Here is a 15,072-nt window from a genome sequence, read left to right as displayed (position 1 = left end):
GCTTCCTTAATAGTGTGTGTGTGTGTGTGTGTGTGTGTGTGTGTGTGTGTGTGTGTGTGTGTGTGTGTGTGTGTGTGTGTATGTATGTGTGTTGCAAGAATGAGTCATTGTGTTAGAACTCTCTCTCTCTCTCTCTCTCTCTCTCTCTCTCTCTCTGACTTGAGGGTAGAGTAGGAGGTGGGGAGAAGCCGTTGCCTGTACTGTCTCACGTCTCTTACTTTAGATGAGGCATTGCAGCTCACCACACACTACAGGCCGGCAGGTGTTCATTCTTTTTTTGTGTTCCTCAAGAGGGAAGACCCACACAAGTCAAACAGTCAATTCCTTGTTGGTGACTGACTTGCGAGTGTGTGTGGCGTATTCAGAAATGCTTAGCTCTCTCCATCACCACGACTATTTTCAGAGGCTACAGAGATGATTAGCCAGGTTCTCAAAAATGTTTTTCCTTTTAGTAATGTAGACATAATATTTATCCATCACTAGAACCGTAAAAACATCCTTAACAACCAGCCTAACTTCAATTAGAGCATTTTGAAAGTAGTGGAAGTTCGGTGCACAGGTGTTTCAGAGTATGGTTCTGAGTCCCATCTCCTGCCCAGCCGTGTGGGGTACTCCATTATTATATATATATATATATATATATATATATATATATATATATATATATATATATATATATATATATATATATATATATATATATATATATTAAGATAAGGGAAATTTCATGACGCTATCGGGCCTACACGTGGCAGTCCTTGCATTAAACAGACCTACATATTTCCACTACCATCCCCATCCATGAATTTGTGTAATATTGTGTTAAAGGCTCCCTGATGACTTAGCACTAACCAATTCCTTCTTATATATATTCTTTAATCGAAATTTATCAAGAAACCCATTATTTCTTGTCTTATCCTGATTATTGTCCTCGACGATTTGTTTATGTCACCTGTATTGGGTTTCTGATACCACTTGAAGACCTGTGTGACAGATCCCCTCTTAATTTACTTGTCCAATACTGATTACTGACTCTGAAGACTTCGCTAGTATCACCCTTGTTGTATCTCCTGTACCTGATTAAATCATTTTTGTAGTCCTTTGACGATAAAGCTTATGGAAGAATGAAGGGTTTCATGATATGGAGGCAGAACATTCCAGAGGCGCTGACCTGTACCTGTGTTCGGATAGAGCGCTCAGACACCTACTTTTTTAATATCATACCTTACTGCACCTTGCTTCACTGATGTATTTAGTAAGAACGCCGTAATATATGTTTTATTAAACCCTGATGCATAAAATATTTAATTAGAGTACGTTAAGAATCAGGGAAGTGTGTAGGTGTGGAGGCGAAGTCAGTGTTGGAAGCTGGATATTCGCACGTATATTAGCATTAACAAAGTTGGTATTTGATGAGCGTAATACAAATCTAAATCCATAAATGACTCATGAAGAGTTAATAATGATAACTAATCCTGCTTGACAGAGTCTCCCATAACTATCTAGAACTTTCTGGAAAAAAAATATTAAATTAGTCTCATAAACAGTTATGTACCTTGGAAAACATATATAACCTTATATTCCCTTATATACCAGTACATCCACGCTAACAACAATTTGCAAAGCTATAAATGCTAACAAAGAACGACTATAACAGTGAAATAATTAAGCCGAAGTCAAGGCCAGAGATGAGAGAGGAATAGACGAGACCAGACAGGAGGCAGATCACAGATTTCAACTGACGGCGCACGCGAGTAACGTAGCATCGCCTTTCTCGGGGCATCACAGCCTTTCTCAGCCTCTACTCTCCTGCAGGCACGTCGCTCCAGATACGTGAGGGGTCTTGCTTTGATGTGTTGAGGTGCACCTGAGTTGTCAGGCCGTGTGTGGGAAAATGTGAGGAGTGGTAGGGGACGCGCCGCCACCACCATCACCGCCTGGCCATAAGGATTGTCTGTGGTTTGTTTGTTGCCTTGGTTTGCGTGTCATTGCAAAGGGGCTTATTGCCTTGGTTTGCGTGTCATTGCAAAGAGGCTTATTGCCTTGGTCTGCTTCTTACCTTGATATTTGTGTCACTGCAAGGGAGTTTCTTTCCCTGCTTTGTTTTACCTTGATCAGCGTCACAGCAAGGGAACCATTACCACCTTAATTTCATTCTTACCTTGATCTGCGCGTCACTACACTACAACTTATTACCGTGATTTCTTTCAGTTCTTGATCTCTGCGTCACTGCAAGGGAACTCTTCATCCTTGATCCACCTCAGCCCTGATTGCGTCATGGCAGTTAAGGGAACTCTGTATCCTTGATTCACCTCTGCCTAGATCTCTGCATCACTGCAAAGGAACTCTTATCCTTGACTTGCCTTTTATCGAAGATAACGCTTCATAGACATAGATGATTCCTAGGATGAGGCCCTAGTGTTCTTCTTGCTTATTTTATTTTATTTTTTTTCAAGTTGTACAATTGTATCTTTTGTAGGCATGTTAAACGTGTTGGTGACTGGGTAGAGTTGTGGGTTGGTGAGCTTGTGTACCAGTAGATACATCCAACCAACCAACTTCCACTCTTTCAAGTAGGGAACAAGAAAAGTTACCCTTTAGACCAAAAAAGTTGTGTGCTCTTGTAATGTTTAGGTAAGTAGCATCTTCCCAGTGGTGTGGCAATATAATGTAACCGTAACAGCTGTCCTCCCCATTGGCAGGCAGCAGCAGCAGCAGCAGCAGCAGCAGCCGCCATGGTGTCTTTCCTCATGGTGGGGCGAGCGGCTCCCCAGGTGAGGGCGGCACCGACCCAGCCCGGCAGCAGGAGGGCCTTGGTGCTTCCCATGGTTCACCCGAGCCAGGTGAGGCTGATCCACCGTGGCCCCTTTTGGCCATTCTCTCAGATGGAGTAGTTCGTGAGGGACATGGAGAGGAAGTTCAAGAGAGACATTGAGGACATCCTAGGAACCTTTGCCAAGAATGTGAGTACTAACACTGACGGGGGAAGTATGTATGGTGATATGTTAAGAATAAATATCTATCTCTGCATCCATTTAGCAGGCCAGCAGTGACACAGGTTGGCACAGACAAAGCACCACACATTCACAAACACACATCATTCACACTCTGAGCTATCTTCCCCTGGTGGAGAGGGACAGTCTCATGGACCAGCCTACTACACCCCAGGAGCTAAGTCATAGTACAGCTGGCCCCACACATTCACACCAAGACCCAACATTTGTCTTAACATACATCTAATACATCTGTCTAGTTTTATCTATATACCAAACCAGCAATTCCACATGGGATGTCCCTGACAAAGCAACGCACATTCATAGACACATCATTCATTCTCTTAGTCCCGTCATCCCCTAGTGGACGTCTGCTTGTCAGAAAGATTGTTTATTTGTGCCAGAGGCCAGAGTCATGCCACCAGGAGTGAGATACAAGAGTGTGCCATGCTTACTTGGCCTCAACATGAACTTTCCCACCACTGGTCTCTGCTTTGCCCTGCTTAGTCATCACACTCAAGGATTGCCTTTATGATGCAGATTATTTTTTCCCTCATTTTTTTTCTTTCATGTAAGAGGGGCACTGGCATAGGGCAGCAAAAGTTATAGAAAGGCTCACTCAAGGTGCCAGTCCTTATAGAGTACACTCAAAAAAGGATCATCCAAAATTTGAACCATCTTAAAACTTCCATTTTGAAATAATTTAAGTCAAAAGAGGAAATACAGAAGCAGGTAGGGAGTTCCAGAGTTTACCTGGCTTGATATTCTTGATATCCTTCATGTTGTCCACACTGTTGTCACTGGTTGAAAGTTAACAGTAGCTTGATCTTTTTGGTAATGGTAGGAAGTTATTCCTTCCCTCACTTACTTTTCTAATTGCATTATTACCGTGTAGGCTTTCAAAGTTGATTATGAAGTTGGAAATTTGTGTTGTATCATGAACAAAACTTTTCAGGGTGTACCCAGTAACATAGTGACAGGTGCTATGTTGGGAGCACTTCCAATGTAGTGACTGTCCCTTGTTAACATTCAGAGCACTACAAAACAGCTTACTGGATGCACAGAAAGTAGACAAAGAATAGCACGTTATATTGTTTTTAAGCTACACAATTATTCAAGAAATTGTTTAAAAAGTTGTGTAGGTGACCAGTGGAAAAGTTGTACAGCAGTGAACATGTCCTCTGCCTCACTTTGGACTCATACTGGCAAGCTTCACTGGTAAATTCTGGAACTCCCTGCCTACTTCTGTATTTACTCCTGTCTGTGACTTTAACTTCTTTGAGAGGGAGTGAAGCTTCAAGACATTTCTCCAGGTAATTTTGGACTGCTTTCACTGTCTCCTTCAGGATCTGACGCCTTTAGTTTCTGTTACCCTTGGCCAGACCCTCAACAACACACACACACACACACACACACACACACACACACACACACACACACACACACACACACACACACACACACACACACACACACACACACACACACACACACACACACACACCTGGGGCTTGAGGCAAAGAATTGTGTACTTTAATGCTGCTTTAAGCTTTTAAACAGTGAGGAAGAAATAGGTTCTCAATAGAGTGGTGAACAGATGGAATAGAATCTGTGACCAGGTTGTTAGTGCTGAGTCATTAGGGAGCTATGAAACAAGATTAGACAAATGTATAGATGAGAATGATCAGTGAAAAGTGATAGGAAGAAATTGGTTATTAGATAGAGTAGTGGATGAATCAAATAGCAAGTTTTAAAAGATTAGACAAATTTTTTGATGAGAATGGTGGAAATAGGTAGGTATGTTTTGTACAGGGACTCCCACTTGTAGGCCTGATGGCTTCCTGCCGTTTCCCTTGTGTTCTTTTGTTCTTATGAGTGATGGCTGAGTTGGGTTTGATTGGTGGAAGTGTTATAAGATTAGTGTGTCAAGTTTCCAGGAACTCAGCTGCCCATGTTGAGTGTAATGGCCAGGGCAGTGCACCCCACCTTTGGACAGATGGAAAACGTATCAACCCCTGAGAAACACAAGCTGAACTTCTAATTCATGAGTGCCAAGCCTGAGGACATCAAGGTCACTCTTAAAGGTATAGAGGCCTCACCTATCCTACTACACCTGCCGTTCGTTACTTCTTAAATGTTCATGTCTGCCACTGAATACTTAATGATTTGGTAATGATGGTGTCTGTGTGTGTGTGTGTATGTGTGTTTGTGTGTTTGTGTGTGTGTGTGTGTGTGTGTGTGTGTGTGTGTGTGTGTGTTAGTGTGTGTGTAGTGAACCTTTTCTTTCCGAGCACTGGTGTCTTTCCCTCGGGTCACCTACAGTGTGTGTGTGGCATGTCTATGTGTTGGTGGTGGTGCCTCCATGGGTTTGTGTTGATGGTTGGTGGTGATGGCAGCTTTGTTATGTGCAGTGTGTGTCCTGTACTGGTGCCTCTGTCCTGCTAACATATTTCTCCTTTCTTTTGTTTGTTTCTTATTTTACTCTTGTATTTTTTCTTTTCATTTCTCTTTATGGTTTGTGTTCCATTTGATTCTCAGTCTTTCTCATCTCTTTTTTTTCTCTCTAGTGTATTTCTGTTCCTGCATTCACTTAAAGTTAACTGCATCATAAGCGCATCCTGCAGGAGGGGCAGCCACTGCAGAAGAGCCTCCACCTCCCTCCACCCAGTCACTCCCTCAAGGCTGTTTGAAGGCTTCTGTCCTCACTGGCAACTGTCTCACTCACTCATACATACTTCTTTATGCTTTACTTTCACCTTCCTGTGGCTCTCCTATGTCTGGATGTTTTATAATTTGAATTTTGTTGTTGAAACCTTGCCTACTGTAGAAAATGGTGAGCCTTGCTTAGTGTAGAAAGTTTTGAGGTGAGTCCTGATGCTGTACCTGGTATGAGTCAGCCTGTGGACTTGATGTATGGAAGCCTTGCTGTGGAGAGCTCTGTCTTGCTGGAGTGTGGGAGGGGAGATAAGGTGAGGATTAGACCATTCAAGGACAGGAATCAATGGACACTGCCATTCTTGTCCTGTGGGGGAAGTTTTTAGGAGTGGGCATCACACACTTATAGACGGCTGGATTGCTGGACAAACTTTTTATTTCATATCTTTGTGTATGCCATAAGTAAGTTGGCTCACTGGGTGTATCAGACATGTTCATGCAACACTCCTGGGGCACCAAACCATTCTTTTTACCTATCCTCAGGCTGTCCTACAACACACTGTATCACATCCATTGCTTCTTGTTATACCAGTACTAAGAGACTTGGATGAAAAAAAGCTGTGTTAGGCAATGACTTCCTGTGATATCTTATGCTTGGTCTTTGCACAGGTTTTATTGCAAGCTTAACTAGTATGTATATTAGTTTTTATTTGATTTATAGCCATGAAATGTACTATGCCTTGGTTGCTTTAGTGTGGAGGAACTGTGTGAGATGGAAGAGCGTAAGTGGTCACTGTTTTTACTCCCACTCAAGTCTTGCCTACAAAGGTATTCACTCCCCTGTGTAAGGTTCGTGTCTGGCCAGGAGGTTCTGAACCCCTTTGGTGAAACGCTTCACTGATACATCTGATGAAATGCTTCAGTACACCTTATTGATAACATAAGTGAGATGCTTCAATACACAACAGTTGCTAATTTTTGTTTAGTGTCAAAAGCATTTCATCTTATCAACTACTCACTGCTAACTGACTGTCTTCAGCCTCTCTCTCATTGGCACATTATTGCATCTCTACCACGTTTTTCACACTGACTGCTCGTCTGATCTTGCTAACTGCATGCCTCCCCTCCTCCCATGGCCTCGCAGCACTAGACTTTCTCCTTTCTCTCACCCCTATTCTGTCCACCTCTCTAATGTAAGAGTTAACCAGTATTCTAAATAATTAATCACTTTCTCTGGTAAACTCAGGAACTCCCTTCCTGCTTCTGTATTTCCTCTTTCCTATGACTTGAACTCTTTCAAGAGGGAGGCTTCATGACACATCCTCCAATATTGGATGACATTTTTGACACTTCTTTTGGGACGGACACATCAATAGACTTTCTCCTTTGCTCTTTTTGTTGCCCTTGGCCAGTGTCCCTCTTGTATAGAAAAATAAATAAATAAAATCAAAGTAAAAATAAAAAATCATAATGATGGCATATGGTGCACAGACCTGGTGGTGGTGAGGGAGCGCCTGGCATCCGTCAAGAACAAGGTGCTGGTGCTGTCTGGCAAGGGAGGCTTGGGCAAGTCCACTGTGAGTGTCATGTTGGGCCTTACCTTGGCCCTCGACGACTCCAAGGAGGTGAGCTGCACTGCCACACTCCATGTCACCCTTCCACTCACTGTTGTTTGTGTCACACTGACGGTGTCTCATGTTTAGTGCTGATTAGTTGAGTGATCAGTATGTGAGCTGGTGTTAGTTTTGAAACTTATTTAGTGCAGAGTGGTTGCTATTATTTATTTATTTTATTGAATATAGATGAAAAGTTATTGAAGTAGGATTGAAACAGTAGAAATGATGTTACTGAAGGGATGCCTGTGGTGTGAGCAGAGTGGACAGCGAGAAGAATTAGTGTATCAAAGATTTGCTGTGCTTTGTAAGAGAGGAATTGAAATGTAGGATGGTGAAAGTGATGAAATGCAGTAACCCATGGATATACTGTAGTAACTGTTAATTGTAAACTCAAACTCCTGCTTACTGCTGCATTCCCTCTTGCCTGTGACTTGAAATCTCCCAAGAGGGAGGCTTGAAGAGATCTCTCCACTTGATTTTGGATATTTTTGTTCCTTTTAGGGACTGGCACCTTTAGTCTCTCTCTCTCTCTCTCTCTCTCTCTCTCTCTCTCTCTCTCTCTCTCTCTCTCATCTCTCTCTCTCTCTCTCTCTCTCTCTCTCTCTCTCTCTCTCTCTCTCTCTCTCTCTCTCTCTCTCTCTCTCTCTCTCTCTCTCTCTCTCTCTCTCTCTCTCTCTCTCTCTCTCTCTCTCTCTCTCTCTCTCTCTCTCTCTCTCTCTCTCTCTCTCTCTCTCTCTCTCTCTCTCTCTCTCTCTCTCTCTCTCTTTCTCCTTTGGTCAGAGCCTCTTGTGGGACGGGACAGGTCTGAACACAGCCCTCCCTTGCTTAGTGAGCAGTGCAGTGATGCTCTCTGGTGTCAGTGAGGTTAGCTGCCCACTGTACTGAGCATCATGACAGATTGAGAGAACTTTTTATTGAGTGTTGCATGGCTGTGCATCAAACACTGAACACATGTTTGTATGTAAATAAGAATACATCTGTATAAAATGTAGTTTAGACATTGTAAGTGACTGACATAAAAAGTAAAACTAGAAAACTATCCAAAAAAATAAATATTCATTGACTGTAAAAATAAAGCATTAAAATTTATTACAAGTGGTAAGTTAGTTAAAAAAAAAAAGTAAATAAATAAATAAAAAATACCAAAAAAAAACTAAATGAAACAGTTAGTTAGCAGTGAAGTGAGTTGACCTTGACTCATGAACTATATTCTTAAATATTTGTGTGCCCCACTACTTTCCAAGAGCTCTGCTTGGAGTGATACAGTTTTTTAAGTGTGTCTTTATGGTTCAAGTGACAGATTAACAAATCTACTAATAGGAAAACCACTCTTGAGAACCCAGCTTATCATCTTTGTGGCCTTGGAAAGTAGTAGTGGTGAGACCAGGGTTCCTGAATATGGGCCAACACAGGGAGTCCTCAGTTCATGGCGGTTTTCACTTCACCCATTTCATAATTACCTGCATTTTGCTTGGCTTTTTTTTTTTTTTTTATATATATATATATATATATATATATATATATATATATATATATATATATATATATATATATATATATATATATATATATATATATATATATATATATATATATATATATATATATATATATATATATATATATATATATATATATATATATATATATATATATATATATATATTTTTTTTTTTTTTTTTTTTTTTTTTCAGTGGTACACTTCGAGTGAGGGTAGCAGCATGCCCTCCAATATGCTGACTTACTTTTTATAGTACACCACACACACATACTGCACCAAACACTCTTTTTCTAAACGAAATAAAAGATAAAAACAATACAAAGAATTAGTGAACTGGTGAGTGTAGTGAAGGCATGCTTCATCGTGTGGCAATAGACCGAGGAAGGAAGTGTGTGTCAGGTTCACTGCCTACTTAGGATGGTTCTGACACGCCAAAATAATGTTTATGATGCAGCCCAGGAACAGAGCTCACCACTGTTGTAATGTCACCCACAAATGTTCTTGAACTGCAGTAACACTGGCAAAACTGCACTGAAGCACAGCCAGTGCTGCTGCTTGTCTCATTGCTTTTCATCTGATGAAACAGAAAACAGATCACCTTAACAAAAGTACAATAGAAAATGCAACTACTTATGGCTCACTCACTTCCAATATAGCCATACCTTTGCCACATTGCATTATTATTCTTCCCAATGCATTAAATACAATGATCTTACTTGTCAACAGCTTCATACTAACAATACATCCTGCACGTCACTCAACAAGTGGACAAGTGTAACTCAAGGACACCCTGTATAAGGATCGTGTGAGTTGTTCAGTCTTCCCGGTCATCCTTCCTGTGGTAACATTGCCCCTCCATTGTCTCCCTGGCAGGTGGGGTTCCTTGACATTGACATCTGTGGGCCGTCTCAGCCGCGGGTGTTGGGGACAGCAGAGGAGAAGGTCCACTCTTCAGGTGTTGGCTGGTCCCCTGTGGTAGGTGGCAACTTCCAGGTTCCTATGTTAGGTTTTGTACTGTTGAGGAAAATCTCTTAACCTGGGATAAGCCTCAATGGTAATAGTGTAAAAGTGTGTGTGTGTGTGTGTGTGTGTGTGTGTGTGTGTGTGTCAGTCAGTCCTTTTTATTTATTTATTTTTTTTATTTATTTATTTTGTTTTATTTTTTTTACTTGAAGATTTAACACTTCCATCATGTCAAAATAGTTTCCCAGTTTTCCTTTTTCCTTTTTTTTCCCTTCTTATAAATTTCTTAAACCAGGTTAGAGTTTTCCCAATAGTACACTGTGGTGTGAACAAATGCTCCTGTTATTTCCCTGTAGTTGTGAACAAGAAATGCTGTTTCCTTTTTTTTTTCCCCCTTTTTATAAATTTCTTAAACCAGGTTAGAGTTTTCCCAATAGTATTCTGTGGTGTGAACAAAATGCTCCCGTTATTTTTCCCTGTAGTTGTGCACCAGAAATGCTGTCTCATGCTAGATCATTTTAAGCATTCTTGTACTTCAGCCCACACAGAGTTACAGTAGTTAAACATTTTTTTTTTTTCTTCTTAATTATCCTTCACATTAAGTATTACGTACCTTGTTACTCTGGGAAGAAACTCTGCTTTCTATTTTCATGTATTTTTTATTTATTTGTATTTATTTTTTATTTGATTCAGATAATTATTTGTATATGATGGATAAATACTTCACATAAATAATTTGTTGGCACACACTCTTCAACTAAATCATTTGTATATAACAGGTACTCTTTAGATAGATCATTTGTATATGACAGACACTTCAGATAAATCCTTTATATATGACAAGACAGTGTACCCTTTCAGTATGTGTCTGACAATCTGGCTGTCATGTCCGTTGGGTTCCTGCTCAACAGTGCAGACGACGCTGTCATCTGGAGGGGACCCAAGAAAGATGGTAAGTAGTAGAAATAGGTCACCTCTAGTGTCTTTGGTTTTGTAAGAAGAGGAGACCAGAAGCCAATTAAAGGAGCCTGGAGAAAGCCACTGAGGGGAAGACAGAATGAGATGGAGGGATGAGATTGTGGTAGAACAGCAAAGGATAGGAGGCACAGAGGAACATGAAAGGGACAGAAATGGTTAACTGGAGGAGACTTGTACATGACACCAACCCTGCACTCACTCCAGGGAAATGGTCAAAGGAGAAGCGTTGCTGATTTTGTCAATCCGTTAAGTTTTATGTGGAATCAAGAATTATCATCGTGAGGTTTTTTTAATTTCTTTTATTTCATGGATCTTGTTTACTTTAAGAAATGTAAGTGTATAAGGATGTTGGGTGACAGGAGAGTAATGTAGTTTTTAATGTTGAAGTGATTGACGAGGTAGTGTTTAAGCATGTAGCTGTGGATGTAAGACTGAATATATTGATGTGAGGTTTGAAATGAGTACAGTGGAGAAAGTGTGAGGGAAGAATTAATAGTGTTTGATGTGGGATTGCTTAGAATATAACAACATGAGATGAGGGAAGCTACAAGAAGCCCACACATGGCAGTCCCTGTATGAAATATACCCTTCCATTTCTACCTATCCTCCTCATCCAGAAATTTGTCTTTACTTGTCCTTAATGACTCAGCACTAATAACCTTTTTACTAAGCCTGTTTCTTTCATCTATCACTACTTGATAACCAATTTCTTTGTATCTCTCTTTCAAATCTAACTTTATTGGGTTTGAGCCTGTTGTTTCTTGACCTGTCCTCATTACTGACTTTCAGGATTTTCTTTCACACTTGTGATTTTCCTTATACCACTTAAAGACCTCCATCATTATCATGTGGGAATTTTAAAAGTAAGCATAAATGTTAGTTGACTTTCATAAAAGCATGCAGTGTTCTCTCCACATGCTGGTCATCTGTGTTGGGGCTGAGCTCAAGCTTGACACAATTCCTTCATCTTTGAGCTTGATGTAGTTCCCCTTTCTGTCTACAATGATAGCAGTCCACATACTCAGTTCATATGCACAAAGTAGTGCTTGACTCTGACTCTGGCGTTAATGTCAGTTTCTTTGGTTAGGAAGGTGGAGTTGTACCTTCCCTTCATGTGACTTGTTTCCCTCACCAGGAAGTGGCTCTGCTGGATGTGAGGAAGGAAATCACATTCTGCAGGAAAGTGAACATTCCCATCATTGGCCTGGTGGAGAACATGACCACCTTTGTGTGCCCCAAGTGTAAGGTGAGTGAGATGTGTGGTGCCTCTCACCTGATCATTTGTGTGTCAGCAGCAAAGAGTGATGGTGATGTAGCTGGGATCCAGCAGCAATCATAGACTCCTTGCAACCAAGACCACCTCTTGGCTAGGTGGGAATTCATGTGTGTTGTGTAAAGGGACAAGATTGATGGCGACAGACCACACCTTTCTTATCAATGGAAGATTTTTGGCAATACAAAAGTCAACCAGTTTAAATGAAATTAACAGAACAAAAAAAAATTACACAATTTTTCTGCCAGGATGAAACAAAAATTTTTCAATAAGAAATCTTGCAAATCTTGTATTAGGTAAGCCATCTTAAGAGGAGTATGTCAGGCTTGTCTTATCTTGATGCACCATGAATTTCAGACCAAGACGGCCGTCTTCCCTGCCACTACTGGGATGTGACCCCCAGCTGGCAGAGGATACTGAGATGCCACTGCTTGGCCAGCTGCCGCTGGACCCCCGGGTGGCCCAGGCGTGTGATGAAGTCACCAACATTCCGACACAAGAGCCAGATGCTGCTGTCACTCAGGCATACAAAGACATTGCAAACAGTAAGTGTTGTTTTAAATGGAAGATTCTTTATCTGGAATTCAATCTTTGCTCCAGGCCACCACCCCCACAAAGGAGGTAGTAAAGACTGTGTGTGTGTGTGTGTGTGTGTGTGTGTGTACACACACACACACACACACACACACACACTGCACAAAAACATTGCCTAAGGTTAATTTCAAATTCACCTTGGTGCCTGAGTCTCTAATGGGGAGACGATGGATCCCTCCTCCTACCCCAACACAAGGGACATTTGCAAAGGCTTACTCAAGTTTGTCAGCACAAGAGCCTGACACCACCGCCTCTTGTTTGCCCCTCACCACACCATGACGGCCCATCCCCTCCCCTGCCCCCTGTGCCTGAGACATTCAGCTGAGCAGATCAGGTGCAGACAAGCCACAGACAGAGTCCTACAGGCTCGTGTCCCATTTTCTATTTACATATGCTCTCCACTCAATCTAATCAGTGTTCTGTGTCAGTGGTCTCTCATTCATGCTGTGCCAATTGTTTGCACAATTGTGGAGAATATTATATGAATTTAGTTCATGCAAACATCTTGACTGGCTAATCTTGTAGCCAGCTTATCCCACATTAAGCATGTAGGGGTTGGCATCATATTAGTATGTGCAGCTAATCACACTAAAGGCAGTGTCACACAGGGCAAATTTCCCCCAGTATGCTGCCCATTTTTGCTGCCAGCTGGGCAAACTGAGCTGTCAGGAAGAATGGCATATGGCTGTGATACCAGACTTGCTGGGAGTATTTGAAATTAAATGACCACTGTACTACAAGCTGTACATGTTAAATAAAAATATATTGTGGTACTTTGAGTAAAATTGTCAACTATAAAACTTATAAAAATGAAGTATATGTGCCAGTGTGTGCTTGTGAAATTACTTACAGTGCTTATTTGACAACTGCAGCTGGGGAGATAAACAATGTGTTGTGAAGGAGACCCGCACTAAGTTTTGCTGGAGTGTGAAAGCTCGACACATTAATTGAGCTATAGTGGATCTGGGCACCATGTTGGCTGTAAGACCTACTTGCGCTGTTGCCACCTCAACCCTGGGGCCCAGAGTGACTGACCATGGCCAGCAGGGTGCAGCCACGGCTTGTAGAGGCAGTGCTGCACAGCCTATATGAGCTGCCAAATAGAGCGAAAGATTTATTACAAGATGTCAACATAACAGCCCAGTCCCTGTGTGATGCCAAACTTGCTGTGTCGCTGGTCTCACCAGCAAAACAGGCAGCATGCTTGCAGAAATTTGCCTTGTGTGATGCTGCCTTAAGTCCTCAGCCAGGCACTGCCTACAGTGGGACTTCCCAACACCCTACTGCTGGCTTGTTCACAGAGGAGATAGCAGGCACTTTTGAGGTGGTATTTATACCAGACAGAGTCCAGACTCCAGACTCAATGAAGTAGAATGGCTGCAGACTTGACCCTGATGGTAGGATTTCACATCAAAATGAGGCAGGCAGTCACAAGAACCATAAACAATGTCAAGGAAAATGAGATAAAGTGTAAATAGAGGAGCAATGTAAAATAGAAGTGGTTTGAAATGTTGAAGAGATGATACATCTTTCTAAACATGTGGTTTTTTTTTCCCTTCATTGTTGCACATCACCATCCTCCATTTTCCCTGCTCATGTAATCATATATTTTTTGTCCTCTTGGTTAATTTCTTGTGTACTAATCTCTGGTCTCTTCCTGAATAATCAGCACAAGGCCATGTTTTATCACTAAGTCTCGCTGGTCTTCCCTCCCACTCACCTGTATTACTTTTTGTGCAGGTGAAGCAGTGAACTCTTGTTTGAAATCTGAGAGGTTTTGTGATTATGAATGTAGAATAGATATGTATGTTACCCTTTCCTTTTAACACTTTTCACTTTCATTACTTCTCCATTGCCAAGCTGATATTTATTTAGGAACAAGAAATGAACAAAAGATTTGAAGAATTAATAAATGGATACCTGCTCCCTTTACATCTTACTTTTCCCAGTTAGAATGATTTCAGTTGGCCTTAAGGCATTGCTTGTAGGGTTACATAGATGTCTTGGCTGCCTCTCTTGGAGAATGTCAGACTGATGCATAAGTAGATGGAATTTCAGTGGATGCACTAAACACTGTAGTAATGATTCAATGTTTATTTCAGAAATCAAGGAGTACTGTGACACACAGTCCCAAGAAGCCACTTGACCTGCAGCGGTAGCAGCAGCAGCAGCAGCAGTCATCACCACACTAACCAACACATTCTACAGAAAAGTCTTGTTATTCATGCAGAGGTTTATTTTACATTTACTTCTTAAATCCATATTATTAACATCAGTCAGTATTTTCTTTACAAATTGTGGCAGCCTTATTCATCATTCGTCCTTAATTTATGCCAGAAAGTTTGGGTGAGAATAAAAACTACATATTACAACAGTATCCAACAAAGTAGTTGTTGCCTTGCCATCTTAAGATTTAGTGTAAGTTTAAAGATTTACCTGTGTTAATGTTTGGTCTAATCCTTCACGGTATCTCCTTGCCTTGGTGTGCTGAGGCTGCAT

At 41.2% G+C, this 15,072-nt stretch overlaps 1 protein-coding gene across 1 annotated transcript; it reads left to right on the top strand.

The window, feature by feature from the left end:
• The first annotated feature begins 1,707 nt into the window (after positions 1 to 1,707).
• LOC135097455 (cytosolic Fe-S cluster assembly factor nubp1-like) lies at positions 1,708 to 14,848 on the top strand. The gene is given in 10 exon segments (XM_063999360.1): positions 1,708 to 2,963; positions 4,924 to 5,077; positions 7,140 to 7,273; positions 9,639 to 9,740; positions 10,590 to 10,680; positions 11,094 to 11,131; positions 11,842 to 11,952; positions 12,337 to 12,366; positions 12,368 to 12,524; positions 14,676 to 14,848. Coding segments are annotated over 9 exon segments (747 nt in total). The 5' UTR covers positions 1,708 to 2,963; positions 4,924 to 5,037; the 3' UTR covers positions 14,720 to 14,848.
• The last annotated feature ends 224 nt before the right edge of the window (positions 14,849 to 15,072 follow it).

This window comes from Scylla paramamosain, unplaced genomic scaffold (genome assembly GCF_035594125.1).
Source record: "Scylla paramamosain isolate STU-SP2022 unplaced genomic scaffold, ASM3559412v1 Contig20, whole genome shotgun sequence".
Classification (NCBI taxonomy): domain Eukaryota; kingdom Metazoa; phylum Arthropoda; class Malacostraca; order Decapoda; family Portunidae; genus Scylla; species Scylla paramamosain.
Note: the sequence above shows the minus strand (reverse complement) of the source record. Positions and strands in the feature narration are given on the sequence as shown.